General features: G+C 52.5%; 7 protein-coding genes across 7 annotated transcripts; 4 read left to right on the top strand and 3 right to left on the bottom strand.

Moving 5' to 3' along the window:
• Window positions 1-2,396: 2,396 nt before the first annotated feature.
• Window positions 2,397-3,602, top strand: CCOS01_04400 (uncharacterized protein; the record flags this gene model as incomplete). Its single annotated transcript, XM_060452582.1, has 3 exons — window positions 2,397-3,128; window positions 3,193-3,345; window positions 3,417-3,602. 3 exons carry the CDS (start codon window positions 2,397-2,399, stop codon window positions 3,600-3,602), a joined length of 1,071 nt encoding a protein of 356 aa, XP_060316540.1.
• A 763-nt stretch (window positions 3,603-4,365) lies between these two features.
• On the top strand, window positions 4,366-9,303 carry CCOS01_04399 (uncharacterized protein; the record flags this gene model as incomplete). Its single annotated transcript, XM_060452581.1, has 4 exons — window positions 4,366-4,659; window positions 4,712-6,241; window positions 6,303-7,112; window positions 7,180-9,303. The coding sequence occupies 4 exons, from the start codon at window positions 4,366-4,368 to the stop codon at window positions 9,301-9,303; spliced, it is 4,758 nt and encodes a 1,585-aa protein (XP_060316539.1).
• Window positions 9,304-10,474: 1,171 nt separating this feature from the next.
• On the top strand, window positions 10,475-11,594 carry CCOS01_04398 (arabinogalactan endo-1,4-beta-galactosidase; the record flags this gene model as incomplete). Its single annotated transcript, XM_060452580.1, has 2 exons — window positions 10,475-10,520; window positions 10,591-11,594. 2 exons carry the CDS (start codon window positions 10,475-10,477, stop codon window positions 11,592-11,594), a joined length of 1,050 nt encoding a protein of 349 aa, XP_060316538.1.
• A 476-nt stretch (window positions 11,595-12,070) lies between these two features.
• CCOS01_04397 (LysM domain-containing protein) lies at window positions 12,071-13,295 on the bottom strand (the record flags this gene model as incomplete). The annotated part of the gene is made up of 2 exons (XM_060452579.1): window positions 12,071-12,976; window positions 13,095-13,295. 2 exons carry the CDS (start codon window positions 13,293-13,295, stop codon window positions 12,071-12,073), a joined length of 1,107 nt encoding a protein of 368 aa, XP_060316537.1.
• A 996-nt stretch (window positions 13,296-14,291) lies between these two features.
• Window positions 14,292-15,871, bottom strand: CCOS01_04396 (uncharacterized protein; the record flags this gene model as incomplete). The annotated part of the gene is made up of 4 exons (XM_060452578.1): window positions 14,292-14,900; window positions 14,974-15,119; window positions 15,186-15,344; window positions 15,421-15,871. 4 exons carry the CDS (start codon window positions 15,869-15,871, stop codon window positions 14,292-14,294), a joined length of 1,365 nt encoding a protein of 454 aa, XP_060316536.1.
• Window positions 15,872-16,961: 1,090 nt separating this feature from the next.
• CCOS01_04395 (glycosylhydrolase family 18-9) lies at window positions 16,962-20,716 on the top strand (the record flags this gene model as incomplete). Its single annotated transcript, XM_060452577.1, has 6 exons — window positions 16,962-17,110; window positions 17,193-17,352; window positions 17,441-17,847; window positions 17,906-19,850; window positions 19,907-20,488; window positions 20,546-20,716. The coding sequence occupies 6 exons, from the start codon at window positions 16,962-16,964 to the stop codon at window positions 20,714-20,716; spliced, it is 3,414 nt and encodes a 1,137-aa protein (XP_060316535.1).
• Window positions 20,717-21,034: 318 nt separating this feature from the next.
• On the bottom strand, window positions 21,035-22,618 carry CCOS01_04394 (uncharacterized protein; the record flags this gene model as incomplete). Its single annotated transcript, XM_060452576.1, has 1 exon — window positions 21,035-22,618. The coding sequence occupies one exon, from the start codon at window positions 22,616-22,618 to the stop codon at window positions 21,035-21,037; it is 1,584 nt and encodes a 527-aa protein (XP_060316534.1).
• Window positions 22,619-23,110: the final 492 nt, after the last annotated feature.

The following is a 23,110-nucleotide window of genomic DNA, read 5'->3' as shown; positions in this document are numbered from 1 at the left end:
TACAGCGTAACGACGCCTTATCAACTGACAGCGGAAGAAATAAAAAGGAATTGCTAAGAACTGCAGGATCTTGGCTTGAATTGGATTACAGAACTATTGATATCGTGGGCCTGGGCAGGCGGTCTGTTTCTTCTCGGTTCTGTGGAAGCGAAATAAATGTTAGTGGTGATCATATGTACAAGTACTTTGCATGTATCAGGAACACTGGAATGATCCTTTGTAAGACAAACTCCGGGACTCTTTTTCAAACAATACTATGAACGGCTTTGTGCAGATGATGCACAAGTCATTACATCAGCTTCTAGTCCTGCCCTTGTCCGGACTCCGAATTTCGTAGGACGGGCGGGCTTGGTTTGAGTGAAAAGAGAGGAGGGAAAAGTCAAAGGAAATATAGGAAAAACATCTCTAGTTCTAGTATTCTTGACAACTTCTGGTGAAAGTTCTTGCATGAGTTCATGTCGTTTCTACTTTCTAGGGGGTGGTACGATAAGTTAGTTACAAGACTATTTGTACACAACCGGCTTTCGCCTATCCGGGCCGAAAATGAAATCCTTCAGATCTCTCCAACCCGTCTCTATTGGCGGTGAGGGTCTACGTATCCGCTTCATCTGCCTCGATATGAATGGCCTCTCATGGTAATCTTTACTGAGTTAATTTCGCTCTGTGAACGTTTTTGAGGTTAATTTGTTTTCTCGGCTTAGCCAAATGATACCTCTGCTCACCTGGGTCAATTCTCTCGAAGTTTTGAAGAACCATTGCTGGTCAACATACTGTGTGGATGTTAGTCGATAGAACCTCACTGAACTGGATCAGAAAACGAACTTTGTCAACTGTAAAGTTGTTCTCCCCAAGTAAATCTGACAGGGCCCTGCTAAGCCGTTCTCGACTGCCATACTGGATTGGTAGAATATGAGTGTGCATGATGGTTGGAGGTGGTCGCATCTGACAAGTTGACTAGGAAGTAGTACAAATCTCTACTAGGAGATGAATTCTCTGCTAATTTTATGTTCGACCTTCTTATCATCCTGGCCTTAAGTGTCTTGACATGCGGGTCGACCGTCGAGAATGAGTCAAACTACCTTACACCGAAATGCCCATCGTCCAGTAGGCGAAGCGATGAGCATCATGCCACTATCCCAGTACATAAGCGAGGCTATCCCTAGGCCGAGTCAATATCCGAAAGATGCATTGCATATGCAGGCTGTCGTACGGTCTCGAACCTTTTGAGAGCATTTGGTCCTCCATCATCGGACTATCGGCTCAGCCGACGATGCATGAAGAAGGTGGGCGCATCCGCATATCGCGGCGACCAGTTTTCCAAAAGAAGCAATACAGCACTCAATTCTCGTAGATGCCTGCCTATCGACGCATCACTTGCGCAGGTGGCTTCAGGTCAAGGATTTGGCCGGTCATTCAGCCAGTCATGGCACTTTACGAGCGGGGTAAGGCTCTTTCATGACTTGGCATTGGTGAGTTGTCACTTTGGAGGCATCCTACAGGCGTTCTCGGACATATCTTCACAAGTCAGAATGATGGCCTTCCAAGCACTATGTTAGTGATGGAATTCTTTCCGCTTCAGACATATCTTAACTTCAGAACCTTCTATCAAGCCAGTGCTTATCTTTGAAGTTCCGCGCCCGATCTTGCAGAGTAAACTCGCATCAAAGAAGCATTGAGCCATATCAACGCAAGCACTGTCCATCGTTTTAATCAAAGGTTCCATCTTGAACCTTTCTTATGCTTTTTCCGGACGGCCATGTCTTGGCTATGTAGAGACCCAAAGATCTTCGAGGAAGACCTGCATCTTCTCGAATTCAAGCCAAGAGACAGCCAAATATTCACAATTGAACGGCAAGACAACGTAAGGAGGATCCTGCAATAGACCGTTTTGCGACATTCTGACGTCAAAAAGGCCCCGGATCTCGTAGAGTGTTGGACTAAAACCACCTGCGCTGACTGGGAAACCTGGTTAGAGACGGTGAATACTGCATCGAAGCCCCAGTCTCCTTGTGCACAGCCCTGATATTCGTATTCTATGGGCAGGATCATTCTCAGCGCAAAGGCACCAATTCTAGCCGTATCAACCTTATTTTAGGTGGTCGGGCGAAATCACTTGGGGAGTATGATGCGTCTAGCCTTCTCATACTACCATGGTCACAGCAAGTATTTTTCGGGGTTCAGCAACGCTTCCTTGTCCATAGCGACTTCTTGAGGGCAATGAACCGCAATACGAGCTGTATCTTCTCTCAGATGAGCTTCGAATGGAATCTAGACCCTTTGAGAAAGAATTCTTTCGGTGCGTATGATCGATAACTGAGAAACAATCTCAATGTGTCTTAGGTAGTTGACCAAGAGCAGTGTACCTCTGCCGTACAGCAGCATCTTGGCTAGGAGACATGGCCTTATCCGTCACATATCTTCCCGACACCCTGACCACAAACGCCGTTTGGTTTGGATGCGATCTTGAGTCGCCGGACATGTACGACCCTAGTATGACCATGGCCGATATCATCCAAAGTCGATTGAGGAATTCGGATACTCTGGTATTTCATCCTATGATGCTGCCAACCATATTTGCCGATATCGAACGAGAGAGGCAGATTGAGCTCGTTCGGGATAAGCTCGCGGAGATGGGAGAGCGGATCGAGGTCATCACAAACATCAAGTACGCCACAAAAGTGAATCCCTTTGGTGAACACACGAAGACGGCCACAAGTCCGACAAAGAAGAGAAAAAAGCTCTCACGTTTATTCAGACGCCCTCGTTCGCAGCAAGGACTGAACCCTTCGCTTAGCTCGTCTACTGAGAATAGCAATACCGAGCGAACCTGTCGAAGCAATCCGCCGTTGACGACAGGAAACCCTACTGCTAAACTCTGGCAAGAGATCAGTCGCCTCAAAATAGGTCTGAGCAATTGGCAGAGGCAGCTGGTGAAAATGATCTCTTTCGTTGAGCATCTCAACCGTGTCGAGTACCCCCCTCAGAGATACAACGAACCCAAGCGGCTTCAGTTTCACAACACTGGGGAGAGAATTAGAGATAGGTTGCAGGAGCTGGTGGATGAGTATGACGAGTATATCAGAGAATGCTCACACATCATGGAGGGCTTCACTCTTGCAACTCAACTGGTGAGTTCATATCGATTGGTAGCTGACGCTCATCATCAAACTTTCTCTGACGTCCCGTGAATAGGAGATCAGCCAGATCAGTCGCTGTGATGCCCAGACGAATCAGGAAATCTCCCAGGTCAATCTAGAGGTTGCTCAAATGACGCGACGTGATGGGAGCATCATGAAGTCAATCGCTTTGCTAGGGATGGTCTTCCTCCCTGCTTCATTTGCCACAGTACGTACTTTGTTCAGTGTATTTCGTACTCGCGAACGACGATGTGACGGCTAAGAGCTGATCATCATCAGGCAGTCTTTTCCATGGGATTTTTCGACGTGCCGAAGGAGGCAGAAGACGGAGCAGTCTCAAGCCTTATCTGGAAATACATTGTGGTAGCATTGATGTTGACACTTTGCACCGTGGGTATCTTTTATTTGTGCATATCGAAGGGAAGGAAAGAGAAGACCACAAGGGATCGAAGCTTGTCGGCCTAGTATTCGTATAATGTGAACATGAACGGTGTAATCAAAACAGGTGATTCACTTCATTCGTCAATACTGGCTCAGTCCAAAGATGGAAGTTTGAAGAACTCACTTGACATCAACAATCTGGGGCTATGTGGACCTGCCAACAGACACTCGTCAAAAAGCGTGGCTTCTTATTTCTGGTTGGCTAAATGAGCTAAGACCTAGATGGCAAGTAAGCTGACATCAGATCACACCCATTGAGTGTCTTTTGACCCTTGTCAACAGCTCATGTGACGTAGTGACCAAAACCCCTTTAGTGTGGAAGAAAGGAAGCAAGTGATTCGACGCACACAGCGACTATTTGGTAGCTTTGTACCCATCTCAGTTCAGCCGCAATTTTGATGCGGTAGCTCGTACTCGACTGAGAACCCTTGTGTGGTAATCACCCCACCATTTGCTGCGAAGACGAGGCATTTGGCGCTGCCTGTAAAGTCGGATCAGGCTGCCGGATTGCTAGCGAGAATTTCGCTGAGTGCTCCGCCCACGCGCTCATCACACTTACCCGACGGCAAAATTATTTACATAAGAATTAAAGTACTATAGTCATCAGAATTGGCGTGAATATCTCGTCTTCTTGACTCGTTTTAGACCGCCAGCATCAGCAATCGTGTCAGCACCAGTGCTCTTGGAAACACCGCCAGGATAGAGCTATCTGGCGGAGCAAATTCCTTCATTTGTCGCTACTTCATCACCCTCTTCTCAAGTACTGTCTTCAAAGGAGCGCGCCACGATGAGGGAGCAGGAAGCATCAGATTCGCCGAGCAAGAAACTCGCCAATGGAGACAAGTCCATGGATGAGATCTGGGCAGCCGCAGCCGAGCATTTCCGGGAAATATGCGGCGAGTCGCTGAATAAGGGCGAGTTGAAGAGCTTTGAAGACGTGCAGAGGCAGATTGAGAACAGCGGCAAAGTCAATACGAGCCCGAGTCCGGAAGACAGCTGGGAGACAGCTAAGAGTGTCGGTCTTAGTTCTCTCAAGTACCTCAAAATGCTCGTGGGAGCTGCTTCACAGGCCTCTTCATTTGTGAGTCTGAGCGAGTTTGATTTTTGCCCGACTTGACCGCTGATGCAACCAGATCCCAATCCCGGCCGTGGCAAGCAATATAACAGCCAGTGCGCTCTCATTCGTGTTCGAAATCCCTCAGGCTATCAAAGGCTACAACGATGCCGTCGATCAAGTCTTTAGCGAAGTATCGTCGGCACTGTCTCAGTTCCAGATCTATCAGTCCATGGACAGCGTCGATCGCTTGCTGATCAACCAGATCAATCTGGTTCTCATACGCTTTGTTGAGGTTTGCGCTCATGTCGTCAAGCATCGCCAGGGCCGCAGACGTGACCGAGTCTTCCAACGGGTCAAGTCCATTTTCGACAGCGACACAGACTTGGCTGGTGCCATGGCGGCATTCAAAGGGGCGCTGCAGGGACAGCGCGATGTTGAAGGAACTGTCACGCTTGCGGTGGTTGTAGAAACGCAAAGGGCTGCGCAAGAGACCCACAAGGGCGTCCAGTCTCTGACAGATGACGCTGACCGCACGAAGACACTGACCAAGATTCGCGATAATCTTGGCGTGCCGTCAACTGTTCGGCTCGACACCAACACCACGCAGACAGTTACCGCCATCTCGGACAAATGTTTCAACGGCACAGGTTCGTGGATCTGGAATCATGAAGCTTACACCTCATGGACAGCATCAAACGATAAAGATGTATTGGTTGTGTCCGGTCCTGAATCGTCCGGAAAGACATCTGTCACTGCTCTCATTACCAAACGCCTCGAAGAGCAAAAGGGGCGCACCTATGTTGCCCACTACTTCTTCCCAGTCAGCACGAAGAAGACCGAAAATGACAAAAGTCCCGTACAGACAGCGCTGAAGTACATGGCTTTTCAAATTGCTCGTGTCGATGCCACGGTACGAAAAGCCTTGAACAAGGCGTGTGACGCTGGGCCTGCCGCATTCCGTCGCTCATCGAGCACCGAGAACTTGGAGAAGCTGTGGTCAGACCTCAAAATTGGAGCACCTGGATCAGGAGCTACATACTACCTGGTGTTCGATGGAATTGAGAATCTTCATCAAGATCAGTTGAAGATGCTCCTTGAGTTTGTCTTCGGTTCTCGGTCGAAAGAGAAGCCGACTCGGCGAGTGCGCATCTTGGTGAGCGGCACAGACGCCAAGCTGAAGACTGCGTACCAACCAAACTTCGACGATGCGTTGAAAATTCAAATGGAGAAGGAGAACGAGCAGGATATGCGGCTCGTCATCATTGAGTCTTTGAACAAGCAGGGTGTGCTTCCAAACGCCGGGACCAATCCGCAACAGCAAAAGGCTAGAGACAAGATTCTTGAGAAGCTTCCACAGAATGTGAACGGAAGATACTCGACATTCCAGCCTCAGCTAGACGGAGTCGTACGTCTCCTGAGCACACGTATGGCTACTGTTGAAGAGTTAGACCGTATGCTTGATCAGTCAATGAGCAGTTTCGAGGCGGCGATCAACGATCTCCAGCGGTCATTGACAGCTGATGAAATCATCGAGCTAAACGAAATGCTGAAATGGGCCTTGTACAGCCACTACTATCTTACCTTGGAACAACTTGAGTCCGCCATGGTAAGCACCCTAATGTATGCTCTTGGCTAGTATGCAGAAACTGACATCAGGTGTAATAAAGAGGCTATTTTCAGGCATAGAATCTCTCACGTCTCTCGAGTACGTTATCAAAAATAAGTACTCCGCTGTCTTGATGATCGAAGATGGTAGTGTCTTCCCTCAAGACGGTGTTGTAGAGTATTTGCAGAAGCAGAGAGAACTTTCGAACCGCTCGGCCAACTCCAAAGACCGCCCTACGATCAGCATGACCATCACTATCAACAATGTCGACCAAGAGCTTTGTGGGCACTTTCTCTGGGATCTTGCAGATATGGCGATCCGGGACAAGTTCAAATTTGATTTCAACAACTCAAACGCTCTGCACAACAGCAGTCAGCGTATGATTTCAGTGGACGAGTTTGAGGCCAACCAGACGATTGTGACTCGGGCTTTCAACTACCTGAAAGGCAATCCCCAGGAGGAGACGAAAACCATTGGAGAGTACCTCGTCTGTTGGCTTCCCTACCACCTGGGCCAACTTCGACAACTTGAAGACGAGGGCAAGGGAGAACTAACAACAAACGAAAGGGCCGAGATTGGAAGTAACCTGTATAACCTTTTCAAAGACGACGCGGTCTTCAAACGGCATAGAGCATCTCTCGGAGAGGTTTATTGGTGGGCAGACGAGATGACAGACGTTCAGAAGTGGTTAACCGATCCAACAGTCGTCCGGAAGCTCGATAAGCCATGGCGTGCCAAGATGGAGCGTGCACGATACCCCACAAGAGGATATCTCAAAGAGTTCGTTCATATGGTGGTACGAGGGTTCCTGAGAGAAAGGAGCTGGAATGTACCAAGCGCTTGCCGGTGGCTGAAAGAGTTCATGGCCGCGGTAAGTCTGCCTGGGAAATGTGGCATGAAGCCTTTGAGCATGGGTTACTGACAGGAGTATTGAACAGGACAAGGACAAGATTGAGAAGCTTCCAGATGCCCCAAACCCCGATGGAGATGACGCGAACCAAGAGGGCTCATCATCTCCATCTTCATCCGCTGGCTCTAGCGACGAGATCGACTGGGACGTTGCCAGCAAATGGTGCCAAGACATCCTCGGACTGTCAGACGCAGACCTTGATTCACTTTGGTATGAAAGACTCGCTGAGGCATCCTCTTGGGTGGGGAACAACCCCGATCAAGCTCTATCGCTTTATCAGAAAGCCGCTCAACTTGAAAACCCAAGCTGGCGGTGTTACCACGGCCTAGGCATGACGTACTATAATCGGGAGCAGTTGGAGCAGGCCATCGAACAAGTCGAGCTTGCTCTGAAGGAAGCCGAATCGGAGAAGACTACGCCAAAGCCAGATTCAAAGGAGATCGTCGGCTTGCACTTATTGCTGGGCAGGTACAACTATGAGACGCAGAAGATGGCCACTGCGGCAAAGCACTACTTGGTGGCGTCTCAAAGCGATGACACTGAACAGGCAATCGCCGGACAACTGGGACTTCTGAAGGCAAAACTCATGTCCCCAGATGTAACCGAGGCTGCACAATTGCTGAAGACCATGATTGCTGCAGAAGGCGGTGAACGTAGGATGATTGAAATCCTGAAGAAGATAGCGAGGGACTTTGAACACGACGTTCTCGCTTCAAGCATGTTCAAAACCACGAAAAGCGATCCAGAGCTTCTGAAGAAGATGGTCGACACGATGTACGCCGCCACGCAGAAGTCCACCACGCAAGAAGAACGCCATGCCGAGTCTTCTAATTTAGATGCGCAATACGAGGAAGAAGAAGCCCGAGGAGTGCTCCTCTTCGACCTTGGCCTCGCCGCGTATAGGTTCGGAATCACACTGGATGAAAAAGAGCCCGTGAGCGAAGCCCTACGTCTTTGGACTGAGAGTCGAGACCAACTCGCCAACGTGGGTGGCCGCAACGCCTACGTTGCGCGGTCTAACGCCACCTCGGCTCTTGCGAACCATTATTTCTCGAACCAAGGAAAGGGGAAAGACGAAGAAAACCTCGAAGCATTGGCCAAACTCGTTCAAGAGGAATCAAATAATTTCGACGACTCTTTAACGGCACTCCTAGCCGCACTCCATGCGTTACGTGGAGAGAAGGATAAGGCTAGATCGGTGCTCAGGCCTCGGGTAGTACAGGCTCTTCAGATACTTTCTGACGAGATGCCCGATAATGATAACTATGGCTTCTTCCTCCTCCAGCAAGTGCTGAAGAGCTATCAACAAGAAGACTTCAAGGGCGTGTTCATCGCCCATTCCTTGCGGGGCCAGCCAGATCTTGTGACGGGCGGTCTGAACTTTACAGCCGAGGATATCAAGGATGAAGTTACAGACAAAGAAAAGGTTCTCGAAGTTCTTACGGTACTAGCGAAGGGAACTACCCAGCTCGTGAGAACTCAAGTGCCAGATAGTGCGTCACAACTAGAGCGCATCCAGGCCGCCAAAGCACACATTGACTCACCTGCCCTCGCAAGTCAAGCGAACCTCGCCTCCGAAGGTGACACAAGTCATCAAGACAAGCCAACGATTCCAGACAATACTGGTTCTCCAACTAATGTTGCACATCGCCTACTCCAGTCGCGCATCTCGGACTTGCTGAAGCAGCACACACCTACGGTTGAAGTTGAGACGCAGTGGTTCTGTGATGGTTATACCTCGGAGGGCAAAAAGTGCGAGAAGAGAGGTGATTTTGAACAGGAGTTTTACCAATGCGTCTACTGCTTGGATAAGGACTTTTGCAGAGAATGCCTGGCGCGATTACGTGACCCCGAATCCGACGTGATTACAGTTTGCAGTGAAAAGCATCAGTGGCTTCGGAGACCACGACAGGGGGAGGATGTTTGTGTTGGCCCGGCAGCGAAGACTGTTCCTGTACCATTGGGTGTGGAACCAGTTGATGGTGATGCCAACGTTTTACGAGCTCGGTATGCCAAGGATGGTGGGCAGATGATCTCAGTTGAGGAGTGGAAGGAGAGTTTGGCAAGAGAATTCGAGATCCCGATGGATGAGATCAAGAGTGGTGTGGCTGCGTTGAATGCGCTGGAGGACGAAAGCAAGAGCACCACCTAAAGAGACGATGTGCATCATGTGTAGTTAGTTGGTCAGTATGACTTAAGGTAGTTGTCAAAAACATGTATCACGGTCAACACACTATCAAGTGACTATGCGTCAGCCCCTTTGAGAGCTTCTAAAGTTCTAGCATAAAATATGGTCGCAAGTGGAGTAAAAGAGGCTCGCAATTGACGAAATCAAGTGTACGTGCTTTCGCTGCCCAAGGGACCATAGCTGCTGGTTTGAGTTTGAGTAACGCGGATGACGACGACCACATCCACATCGTGGGCAGCAGATTGGCGTGGATGTGCACGGTTGAGAGAGAAGCTCCTACGTCGCCGTAACAGGTGTAAATGTCTGATGCTACCATTATATCTCATCGAGAGTCTCGGCTCTTCAACTCACCTACGCGATTTCAGGACTTGCTCTGTTGCAAATACCTTTTCTGTCATATCGATAGCTGAGGATGGAAATGAGGCTTGCAGGGAACTGAGGGGAGCGTTGTTTCAAATAGACACTGGGAACACAAGCACTTGGACTATTTCTTATTTCAACCAACTCAAGAGAAAAACGACGAGCTTCAGTGAGGGAAACTCGGCCTCCAAATAAAGGTTCTTGATTGTTCAGGTATGCTTTATGCATCAATCATCCGTCCCATGGTTGTTGCTAATCGTTCACCCCAAGTTCGATATCCACAACATCTCAAAGATAAGCGGCGGCCCTTGCTTACTTCAAACAAACGGCTGTGCGTCTAGCAAAGTTCTCAGCCCATTAACGTTAAACAGACCCCACCAACACTGGCTCCAATCGTACGAATTGCGTCAACCCAATAAATGAACCGTCCCTGAAATTTGACAGGCGCCGCATCTGCCGTGCCGATGTGCGCTCGCGTCCGGGATCCCTTCGGGTTGCCCCCAGTCCAGCCCCTTTCATCGGGCTGGGCCATCAGATGGCACATTGACAGCTGCCGCCAACAACGCTGCTGCTCCCTGTCCAAATCATTGATCCGCAACTAGGCTAGCTGTGCCGAGGCGCTGCTGAAATGAACCAAGCAATTATATGTCGGAGCAGGGTCGAAAGGGGACGGCATACCGCTGTGGAATAGTCGCTGGCTCGAAAACAAAACGATCGGCTCAGCCGCCAATCTTCGATGCATCTGTAATTTGTCGGTCGTTACTAACTTGCAAACATGATGAAAGCTCTCTTCCTTACGGCATTGGCTGCTGGCTCAGCTGGTAGGTTGCCTTATTGGACCCTCCCCTTGTATCCAGGACTACGACCCCTAACCAACATCTGTTTCCACAGCCGCGGCGAACCTCAAGTACCATGGAATCGACTGGTCGTCCACCATCGTGGAGGAGCGTGACAAGGGCGTCACCTACAAGAACGCCCAAGGCGTCGCGAAACCCCTGGAGGAGATTCTCGTTGACGCCGGCGTGAACATGGTCCGCCAGCGAGTCTGGACCGTCGAAGGCGACTACGGCATCTCGTACAACCTCGAGCTCGCCAAGAGGGCCAACGCATCGGGGCTCATGTTCGGCCTCAACCTGCACTACAGCGACGGCTTCACGAACCCGGGTCTCCAGGACATCCCGACCGGCTGGCCCACGGCCATTGACGCCCTCGAGGCCCAGGTCACCAACTACACCGCCGAGGTGTGCGCGGCGTTCGCCGCCGCCGGGCTCTACCCCGAGATGATCACCATCGGCAACGAGATTGACGGAGGTATCCTCTGGCCCACGGGAAAGTACGATCAGCCCGAGAACCTTGCTCGCCTGCTGCACGCTGGCTCGGCCGCCATTCGCGCCTCTGCCCTGGGTCCGACTACGAAGATTGTCACTCACCTTGCCCACGGCTACGACGCCGACCTGCAGGACTGGTACTACGACATGCTCGTCAAGACTGGCAAGTTCACCACCGCCGACTGGGACGTCATCGCGGTGTCCTTCTACCCCTTCTGGAGCTCGAAGGCGACATTCTCTGCCCTCGAGACAGCTCTCAGTGGCCTCGCGACGCAGTACAGCAAGGAGGTTCAGGTCGTTGAGACGAACTGGCCGACCAAGTGCACGTCGCCCGATTACACGTTCCCCTCGGACCAGCTTAGCATCCCGCTGAGCACGGCAGGCCAGACTGAGTACATCACCATGGTTGCAGATACCCTCAAGAAGATTCCCTCTGCAACCGGTCTAAATTACTGGGAGGCTGCGTGGATTTCCAACGCCGTCCTGGGTTCCTCTTGCGAGAGCAACGTCATGTTTGATGGTACTGGAAAGGCTTACGATAGTCTTGCTGTCTTTGGCACCATTTGAGATGGTCTTGTAGTGTTATTCCTCTTCGATAGAGCACTATCGCGTATTCATGTACATATTTCTCCGAGGTAATCCTGTTCATCCGGTAGAGATCAATTGCTTCAGTACATAAATTAGACTTGATCGCACTGTTGAATGCACTCTATCTTAGGTGGTTTACTGGAGGAATTCAGCGAGCATCAAATCTCACGCAATGATGGAGCTTGTAAGATGATTTCTCCCGGCACGACAAAGAACGTCCCGTGAAATTTCATTACCGACACGGAGCAGATCGAGACCCTGTTTGCTCCAAAAAAGTCAAATCATTGAATCTTATCTTCAGAATCATGTGATGCTTTATTGTATAGAAAGATGAATTATATAGTCTCCACTTTCCTTGACACGCCTGTGAGGAATAACTTCTCTAATCCGCCCAGAAAGTATGTACATAGAATAGAAATTACGACCCGGAAGGCCTAGGTAGCGCAGTTCGCTGCTTAAACACCAACGCAGACGTAGGTCTTGGCCCACATGTTTTGACAGGTCGCGCCCACGCCCGTGTTCCACTTGACGAAGTTGGCGAGAGTGATGCCGTTGTAGCTGATGATCTGGTCGCACGTGTTGCCCTCGGACACATAGTGGAACTTCTTGCAGTTGGTCACCATTCCCGGCTGTGTAGGCTGGGGCGTAGTCACGCCGTTGCCGGGGGCCGTGGTGGTGACCGGAGGCTTCGTCGTGGTGGTCGGCGGTGTGGTGGCGCCCCCAATGACGCCGACGCACACGTTCACCTCGGCCCACATGCCGCTGCAGTCGGCGCCCACGCCCGTATTCCACTTGGCGAAGTCGGCGAGGCTGATGCCGTTGTAGCTGAGGACCTGGCTGCAGGTGACGCCCTGGGCAATCCAGTGGAACTTGTTGCAGTTGGTCACCATGCCCGGCTGCGTCGGCTGCGGCGTCTGAATGCCGTTGCCCGGGGTGGTGGTGGTAGTCACGGGTTTACTGGTGGTTGTCGGCGGCGTCGTGGACGTGGTTCCGCCGATGACGCCGACGCAGACGTTGACTTCGGCCCACATGCCCGTACATTCGGCGCCGACGTTGGGGTTCCACTTGGCAAAGTCGGCGAGACTGATGTTCGCGTCGCTGAGGACCTTGCTGCAGGTGACCCCAGACGCGACAAAGTAGAACTTGTTGCAGTTGGACACCATGCCAGGCTGGATCGGTGTAGGAGTGGTCACGCCATTCCCGGGAGTCGTTGTGGTGGTGGAAGCTCTGGTGGTGGTTGTCAACGTCGTAGGAACACCGGGAGCGGTAGTGGAAGGGGGCGCGGGCGCCGCTCCCCAATTTTGCTCGATGCAGTACGAGTTGCCAGTGATGAAGGTACAGGAGGCAGACAAGATGGGGTTCTGGTGAGGATGAGTGTTAGCAATCGTCAAATAGCATTGATTTCCAGAAGTTCAACTTGGCTTGATCGACATGATTCTATCTCGATACATGATGCTATATTGTAGAGAGTAGACTTACGTATGCAACAAGCTGAGCCTGAGTGATGCCGTACGTGGCAGTCACTCGCTCGCAGGTATCAGATGCGCCAGCGACAAACCACCAGGTGCAGTCCGTGATGGTGCCTGGGTCCGCGGTCGAGGGTGGTGGCTCGGCCCACTGAGCGACAACGCCGAGGCACAGGAGCTGCGCAACAAGGCTTGACTGGAGCATGAACTTCATCTTGGAAACAGGAAGTTTGCTGTCTGGTACGAGTTTGCTCAGTCAAGTCTACTTGATCGTTAGGCTGATGACAAGGGGAAGCTCAATGGATGTAAGATAGACCATGATACGACATATAAATATACAACATCATGATAGTAAACTGATTCGGTTCGTCTTTTTCAACCAAAGTTCCCAAAGTCTGGACACCCATGCAAGACTCGATTCAGCGAACGTGACATAATTGCGGTCAATCCTGTGAGGCTCGTACCGCATAGAACTAAACGAACCCGACCAAGACTGCAATTTCCGACTCCTCTCCGGCCAAGGCACAATGCTGACTTCATCTCCGCAACGGCGTGAGATTTCTGTATCTAGCCAGTAAGCGTTGTATTAGGAGCCACAACTTCTAGACAGTTGGTCTATAGGATTCTTGCCTACATGCATATATTGGTGGCGACTCAGGGCAGCCGAGGGTCGTCCCGAGGCGAGTTCAGGCTGAAAAGATATTTTGTTCAATACGTTGCATTGCCAAGATAGACTATTTTGGTGGCCATGCGAGGGGTGCTTACGGTCGCATTAGGCTTCCTCTGCCAAGAGACAGGGATTCCTGCACGTAACCGAGGGACCCATCGAACCTGATGAATCTTGGAGTCTCTGGAATGAAGGAAAATCAGACGTAACTAAGAGACTCTCAATGTATCAACTGATACGGGCCGGAAACGAGCGATAAGACTGCCGAATAGGGTACATTTCACATGCACCAAGTGGGCTCGAATCAAGGTCTTTGAATATCTCATACCAGATTCAAGATCACGGAAAGCAGATTCTAACAGATTCAAGGCCAAAGACATATTGATTACACAGATCTATGAATATGAAGCTAACGATTGACGTAAAATGTAAACAGAAACGGTGTTATGCGGGAGGACCACCTCTTTTCTGCCAAGTAGTAGAAAGTATAATAGCACCAAAGGCCAGAAGAAAGCTGCCCTAATCCACCTCATGTGATCCAGTTCAGGCAGTCTGGTCAAAGTCTCTGACTGGGTGAAGACAGTACCAAAGCCCAACGCGCAAGTACTGTGAGCAGCTTTCGGCATTGCGCAAGGAGGGGTTAGCCTTCAGGAACAGGTTGATAGTCACAGCATTGCCGGCAATGATTGTCGAGCAAGTCGCACCCTCCTGGGCCTGGACATATTGACCACATAGATCTGTGGTACCCTGAGCGACTGTGCCAGTGGTAGGCGGGTCAACCCTGGTGTCAGCGTAGCCATCGCCGGAACCACCGGGACCCCCGATGCCTCCGTTGCCCGTGTCGGTTCCGTTACCGGAACCAGGGCCACCGTCGGGAAGTCCGCCGGGCGCGCTGACACAGATTATGTTGCCCCAGTACGGAGGCGAGGTCTTGGAGGACCAGATGTTGGAGCACCGGTCGTTCAGGCCGCCGTTCCACTTGATGATGTTCTGCCATGTGGTCGCCTGGTCCACCCCGATGGCGACGCAGTCGTCTTTCTCCTTGACCTCGTACGTGGTTTCGCAAGTCAGGGGGAGACAGAGCTCCAAGCCGGCCTGAGGAGCGTCGCAGTCTAGGAGACTTGGGTTGATGTAGTACAGACTTGCCGCAGACTGAAGTCGAAAGACTCGTTAGCATCATGCTGTCGCCCATCATCACTATTCCGTCTCGCCATGTTGCGCTTACGATGGATTTTGCCTTTGCAATGCTGTTGCAAGTGTCGCCGTTTTGAACAGTGTATTTGACTCCCGTAACGCAGCTATCTGGTACAGTACCATTGGGGCTTATGACAGGTGGTTGGGGCTCTGTAGGTGTAGTAGCCCCTCCACAGTCTGTAACAGGGTCTTGGTCAGATGCTGGCAGAGAATTTCAGTCGTTAGTCGGGCTTGGGCACTTACTTTCGTTGATGTAAAGCAGCCTCTCGGCGTGCAAGCTATCGTAGGCGGAATAGGGCGACCGCTGCATGAGCCGGAGCTTCTCTCCGTAACAGAAGGAGCAAAGCTGATCCTTGGGCATATCAGCGAGGTCCTCGACGTCATCAAAGGCCTCGATCTTAGCTGCGTCATATTGTGTCAACATAAAGTCTGGTAGCGTATTGGAAGTTCTCAGAGGCTGTTTTGCCCTATCGCTCACCATTGCAGTATGCACCGTCGGTATCCTTTAAGCAAGTCTCGTTCCATCCAGAGGTGACGGAGTCGATGAGAGACAGCACCGGATATCCCTGGAACAGCTCAGGCGTGGAGGCGCAAGAGCCCGCGATGCGCCGACGAGCTGTGGATAAGGCAGTCGAACAAGTGGCAGAGCAGACCGTGTCCGTGAAGGCCTTATCTCCGGGCGTCCCGTGGTATACCTTCTCGCCGAGGTTGCGGACGTAGACATCGCAGTTGATCGTCTGGTAGAGTACCGCCTCGCAGGCGGAAGTGAGACCAAAGCCAGAGAGGGTGCCTTGAGCGGCGAGCTGGAAGCCAGTGGCAGTCTGTCTTTGCGCGAGGGACTGGGGGACACCTCTGGACTCAACAGCAACAGAGCTCAGGCATAGGGCGAAGAGGGCGCTCGCGAGGCGACGTGAGTTTGAAAAAGACATGACGTCTCGCTGGTGCTGTAACGAGTGACTGTAGGTAAAGACTGGAGTGGATGATAAAAGGACGAGAAGGCAGACCGGCTCTGAGCTGGATACGACAAGACCAAGGTCAAGTCTTCAGTTCAGATCGCAAGTTTCTAACCATGCCGCTGACGATATGACTGCAGATGATATCAACTACTTCCTTTCCCCACTCATGTAGTATAATTTTGCGTTGACTAATTCTGTCATCTCTTGCCTCACGAGCCGGGTCAGGCTTCTATCCAAAGTCCAAGAAGTTGTAAGTGCCGAGAAGGCTGGACCATCAGTCCCTTGGCGAACCGCCCTTGGCAAATTGGACTCCTGAAGTCCGCATGGTAAGACAAGAGGCAATTTTGTGCCTGAAAGCGGCAGGTGAGTGTTGAAAATTGAGCTCTCATGATAGAGAGACGATGGTGCCTGCTTGGCGATTCAGCGAGAATGCAAGGAATCGCGTGCAGGATCGTCCCGTGGGACGGCCAGGGCCGCATCGGAAGTGGATGCGGACAGGGATCGGTGATCGGGGACCCGTTACCTTGTGCTTATGCATATTTCTAATTACCATTTTCGTCTCCGCAATTATCGGTCTTATTCCTGATCGAATGGTGAATGCGAGACCGGGTTGATGGTCCTTCGGAACCAAAACACCTTGTAGACTGCAACGTTGTCAGCCCTAGGGCCGCTTTGGGTATCCGAGAGAAACATGTCGGAGGAGTCGACGGCAAGGGACTCTCGGAGCCCACTCCCCATGCGTACATGATCTTCCATTGAGGCAATTTGAACCTGCGTTTCTGCCCCCAAGAGGCAGAGGCAGCAAGACGCGGGGGTCAGGGGCCAGGGACTAGATGTCAGATTGCTTCGGGCCTGTGGTCCTATGACTCTTGGCTCTCAACCCCGAGTTTTGCCTATGAGATTTGACATGCGACGAGGTAATGGATCGACTATGGCATCAAAGAGCTTGTTTCGATAGATATCTAAAGTCTGATCGATGCGCAACTCAACCCGCCATACTTTGGTCTAGTAGATTATTCTTTACTGACACTTCTGTCATTGCTTCTAGCTTGGCTCCTTCATTATGGCCAAATTTCTGCTCATTCTCTTTTCTTTTGTCTCGTTCTTGCAGCTGTCTCTTCAGCAAGCCCCTGAATGTAGCGCCACACAGCTGTGTCCCATTGGATGCTGTTCCAAGTACGGAGTCTGTGGTACGGGCCCTGATTATTGCGGGTAAGTGGGAGCCCTTTGCTGCTGGTAGAAAGCTTGCAGACGCTTTGTCAACGCAGTAACTGATGTAATCGGCGCTGTCTAGTACGGATTGTGTCAGTACATGCGACTTCAAGGCAGACTGCAACCCAGGATGGGATGACCCGAAATGGAGCAAGGCCGAAACATGCCCTCTCAACGTCTGCTGCAGCAAGTTTGGCTTCTGCGGTACTACAAAGGACTTCTGTGGTGATGAGACTGTCAAGGTGGGTTCACACCTTTAAAACTCATAGACATTGAATGAGTTCTGTCTTCGAACAACGGGCTGATCATTTTCAATTTTGCTGTATCTAGCGGCCATCATGCGCCGTCAACGATACGCCTATCACCCGTGTGATCGGCTACTACGAGGCCTGGTCTACGACCAACCGTCCTTGCTACGGTATGCTGCCAGAGGAAATCCCATTCGGATATTACACCGACATCATCTTCTCTTTCGCGACGATCGACCCTAGTACTTTTGAGATCAAGGCTGGCGACTCGCAGACGGCGGATTTCATGCAAAGAATAAGCGCCATCAAATTGATCCAGCCGGATATCAAGATCTGGATCGCCGTCGGCGGGTGGGCTTTCAATGACCCCGGCCCAACGCAGTCCACCTTCAGTGACATGGCTGGCTCGACCGATGGGACCAAGAAGTTCATTGACTCTCTCATCAAGTTGATGAACAAGTATGGGTTTGATGGTATTGACATTGACTGGTAAGTCGCCAAGCCACAGCACTCCAGGATATAATGCTGACCTCTGGGTGTGTGACAGGGAGTATCCAGTTGCCGATGACCGCTTTGGAAAGGGAGCAGACTTCAAGAACTTTGTCACCTTCATGAAGTCCCTAGCCGACAGGATGCACAGCGGTGACCAAAAGAAGTCTGTGTCCCTGACTCTGCCGTCGAGTTTCTGGTACCTACAGCACTTCGATATCAAGAACCTTGAGAAGCATGTCGACTGGTTCAATATCATGAGCTACGATATCCACGGATCCTGGGATATCGACAACAAGTGGACCGGCCCTTACGCCAACTCACATACCAACATGACTGAGATCCAAGACGCGCTCGACCTGCTGTGGCGGAACGACATCAAGCCGGAAAAGGTCACCTTCGGCATGTCCTTCTACAGCCGAAGTTTCACGCTCCAGAACGCCGGGTGTAACACCCCCGGATGCGTTGTTAGCTCCGGAGGCAACGCAGGCGAGTGCTCCGGCACGACTGGCGTGCTGCTGCACCCCGAGATCGCCGACATCGTAAGCAAGAATAGCCTCACGCCCACGCTGCACCGCGAGGCCGCCGTCAAGTCCGTGACGTGGGGCGATCAGTGGACGACGTTCGACGACCTGGCGACGTGGAGGCTCAAGTCCAACATCATCCGCGGGCAGTGCATCCCTGGCGTCATGGTCTGGGCCATGAGCCAGGACGACAAGGACGGAACCAACATCAAGGCCCTGACGTCCGCCGTCGGCCGCAAGGTCATGGACCCGCCCAAGTTCGTGCCGGCCTTGCCCTCCACCGAGCCGCCCAAGGTCGCGGAGCTGTGCCGGTGGTCGGGCTGCTACCAGGACTGCCCGGCCGGCTTCAAGACGGTGCAGCGCAACGGCCACAAGGAGATCATGCTCAACGGTGAGAACTGCCTCGACGGCGGCGTCGACAAGCTCTGCTGCCCCGCCGACCAGCCGATGCCCACCTGCGAGTGGCGCGGGCACAGGAACAGCGGCGTCTGCAAGCCCGGGTGCGAGGACGGCGAGGTCAAGGTCGGCTCGCTGCGCGTCGGCTGCAACTTCTCCCACCAGGCCGCGTGCTGCACCAACGTGGCGGCCACCGCGTCCTACGGGATGTGCAAGTGGGTGGGCGAGGCGCCGACGTGCAACCAGGACTGCCCGTCCGACTACCCGAACAAGATCTTCTCGTCCAGGCTCGCCGCGGGAGGCGAGCAGCCGTGCATATCGGGCACGAAGCACTACTGCTGCCAGGAGCCCAAACCGTCGGACTTTTCAAAGTGCGACTGGGTGAAGAAGGGCAGCCCGCCGCGGTTCAGCCAGGACTTCATCTGCGAGGACAGCTGCCCGGCCGGCCAGATCAAGCTGGCGACCGAGGTGGGCGGCATGAACGCCGAGAACGGCTGCTTTGGCGGCGCGAGGGCGTACTGCTGCGAGCCGCCCAAGCCTATCGTCCCGCGCGGCGACGACGACCCCTTTGGAGGGAAGCAGAATAAGGAGTTCCAGCTTCTTCTCGAGGGGTACATGGAGAACCCGACGTGCCCGGCGACCATCCTGAACCCGTCCGAGGGCAACATGTTCGGCAACACTTTCACCAAGCGCGACCTCAAGCGCGACCTCAAGCGCGAGGCCGCTGAGTACCGGTCTCTTCACGGCAGGGCCACGGACTGCGAAGAGGATCGGTTCACGAGGATGGTCCTATTCGGCGCTCTGCTGCTCACGGCGTCCCAGTCGATGCTGGAGCCCCTGAGCCTGGTGTACGATGAGATATTTGCCGGGGCGTACGATACGGAGCTGCAGTCTGGTAACATCAGGACGTACTACGCGAATCACGAGGGGATGGACCCGAACGCCCTGATGCGATATGTCTTTATGAATCCCATTGATGCCGGGCCCGGGTTGAGGCGGGCGGCAAGGACGGAGACCACGTTCTGTCAGCTCCTTACGGTGACCAAGCGGGAGGAGAGGGATCTGTCAAGGAATTCCAAGAACGTAAGTGAAGCTTCCTAATCTGATTTCTCTCCTCGATTCCATGCTAACATCTACAGCTCTCGACGCTTGCGTCCCGCCATATAACCTGGCTCCAAAACATCGGCGCCGGCCGGCCGGACATGTCCGCGATCCTCGAGGGCATCCTAAACAACGAGCTCAGCCTGCACTACGCGCGCTGGCAGCACGTCAACGCCCAGGGCGGTCCGATGCTCGAGCTGGCCTACTGGATCGGCGACACGCCCGGCGTTCCGACGGGCTCCGAGCTGAACAGGTTCCGGGATAACTCGGAGGGCAACGAGGAGCGCTTCGTCGTGTTCCACTTCCACGTCAACGAGAGGACCAACTGGATCGCGCACGTGGACGGGCGCACGCGCGTCGGGATCCAGTCGGTGCAGGTGTTCCACGGGTACGACACGGACGCGCAGCCCGGGCAGGCGTGGCGCGTGGAGAACACGGCGTCGACGCGGGACGGGTTCGGGTGTCCCGACGAGGAGCTCTGGTACGTTGGGGCCGAGACGGACCTGCCGAGTGACCAGTTGCCGGCCGACCAGACTTTCTTCGAGAGGTTCCAGCGTTGGAGCAGGATGTTGTTTGATGATGGGTACCTCGCCACGCGGGGGTTGAACTTGATCCTGACGGTGAGTTTCTGTTTCCGAATGCCGGGTTTCGATGGCGAAAAGCTGACATGATGATAGGGTGGTGCCACGGTCAACAACGGGGGGAATCAAGATCTTGATCCCAACAACGCGGGGATGCTACTGCGCGGCGGAATGGCTCACCCGGCATGGGGCGTCATCACGCAAACCGTCAACTTCTTGATTGACGGAAGTCAATACGACTTCACCCCTCGAGACCCCTTTGCGTGAGGGCCGAGAACCATGAGAGTTGGCTTCGAATACATGGCGAGGGGAAGATGAAAGCTTCAAAAGACTCAGGACTTGTTTGACTCTTCTTATTCGCTATAGTACTTATGCATGCTACTTAGCGAGGTAAGCCGCCTGTTGAGGAAAGGAAAGCATTTCTTTCTTCCTTAATAAACGAGGTAATGATAGGCAAGAGAGAATTTATTGTATTATATTTCACAACGCTTATATTTGAATCTGGGAGCTGTACCTCGACTATACCAGCCTTGATTTCTTTCCAAGAGGTTCTTAGGCAGACGGATGCCTACCAAGTAGCTAATATCAAGCACTCTCACCGCCAGCCGAGGCTAAGTGCGCCGACAAGACGTTTACAACATCCATCGACTTGCATCTCCTGGCCCATGCCAGCGGCGTAGTGCTATCTGCTTGGCCCAGGTCCTGTGCCGATGGAACAGCCCTCTGAACAAAGTCTCGCATGCGGAAACCCCAGACATCGCGCAGAGTGTTAGAAGTGGTGTAAGGGCTCCGAATGACCCTCGACTTGACGTCAACGGGGGAGCCGCTCTCGATGAGTCTTTTTGCGAGGTTCGCTACCTCTGCCCTGAGATCTGGATCTTGCACTGCGGGCCAAGATGCCAAGGCATGAAGAGCGGTCCATCCCTCGTCCGTCACGACGCCAGCGCTGGCGCCATTCTGGAGTAGGAAGTCGGTCGTAAAGCACATATCATGCGCGGTCTTCCCCGCTGTCGGAGACAGGGCGCACAGGAGAGGCGTCCATCCGTTGCTGCTGGCCACGTTGGCGTCCAGGCCGGAGTTCAACAAGAATTCCACTGTGGTTCTCTGCCCCCCTGACGCGGCGTAGTGCAATAACGATTCACCGTGAGAGTTCCGTAGTTGTATGCTCTCCGACTTCGGCGCGCGGCAGTGCGAAAGACAGATTTCCAGCTGCGGGAAAGTTCCCGTCTTCGCGGCGGCGTGGAGCGGTGTCTCCCCAGCTTCGTCTTCAAGGTCAGGAAGCGCGCCGTGCCTAAGAAGAAACTGAAGAGCAGTAGTGTCGGGGAGCTGACGACTGATTGGACTGAACACGTAGTGAAGAGCGGTCCTTCCGCGAGCGTCTGGTCGATTGGGATTCGCTCCCTTCGCCAAGAGGCCGCTGAGGCCGCCGATACACTCATGTGAATGTACTGTGGCGTGGATAAGTGGTTGATGGAAACGGGGGTCTTCACCATCTGGATCTCCGCCTGCGTCAATGAGGCGACCGACCAGCTTTTGCTGACGTGTAGCATCTGCAGTGGTTGGTGCGGGTTTTGTTTCGCGTTCGGGGAGAATCATCCTCTTGCCGACCGCCCTTGCCAGAGCATCTTGGATAACCTCGGGGCCGTATGTGGCGCCGGGATGAGCCAGAAGAAGTGGCACTGTATCATCACACCAGGCTGATGCCGCGTCAAGCAGCGCCCTGCGCATCTCTTGGTCGTCCCAACCGTCCCAGGCGCCGAGGAAGTAGGCAGTAAGATCTGCGTGGTTGTTCCTGGCAGCGATTTGTAAACAGTCGGGTCCAGGTTGGCCTCTCTTTTTTGGAATGAAGCGCCCGTCAGGGCCGACTCGTTCCCAGAATAGACGAGCCATCTCGAGTCTGCCATGCTGCGAGGCGGCCAGGAGTGGTGTGAAGCCGGGATCCTGTTTGTCTCGCGTATTGGGGTCTACGCCAGCATCTATCATCATCTGGACAGCGGCATCGTCTGCTTGAAAGATAGCCCAGTGTAGGGCCCAACCGATATCATTGTCGGGGTCGATGTCGGCGCTCCAGGATTCCAGGATATGTGCCAAGTATTGTTTGTCTCCTGTCTTGTTTCCGTGTCCCAAATATGGTTCCACGGTTACGCAGTAGTTTTCTGGAGTAAACATGGTGTTTGTGAAATTGACGTAAGGAAGCCAAAAGGAACAAAATTGGCCGGAGGGTTGCCTTTAAATAGCTTGACTTGGGCAGCTTAAGGTCCCTTGGGAAGAGAAAGTTGCAGTTGCAGTCGCAGTCGCATTCCACTTCGGCTTACTGCCTAATGTAAAAGCGGGTCGTGTCCCACGCTTGGCAACTAAGTACCCTATCTCGAAATATCTTTATATCGAATTATGTCCATCTCGATGGGAAGCAGTCGGCATATTTGTGTCATAGCAAGCTTCAAAAAGCAAATTGATTCAAGTGCTAAATAAGTACTGTATTATTTTCTCAAAATTGTAGTCTTGTACAGATGACTCACAAAGAATTCACTTTCTTGGATGAAAAGATATTTACTTTAAAATTATATCCACCTCGAGTCAAATGAAATATATCTCTTGGGGAAATCGATATAGTATCTTGAAGATGAGCACCAGGCTCTTTCCTGCCAATAATGCAAGTAG

This window comes from Colletotrichum costaricense (genome assembly GCF_030867565.1).
Source record: "Colletotrichum costaricense strain IMI 309622 chromosome Unknown Scaffold_4.1, whole genome shotgun sequence".
Lineage (NCBI taxonomy): Eukaryota > Fungi > Ascomycota > Sordariomycetes > Glomerellales > Glomerellaceae > Colletotrichum > Colletotrichum costaricense.
The sequence above is the reverse complement of the archived record's forward strand: the minus strand, read 5'-3'. Positions and strand labels throughout refer to the sequence as shown.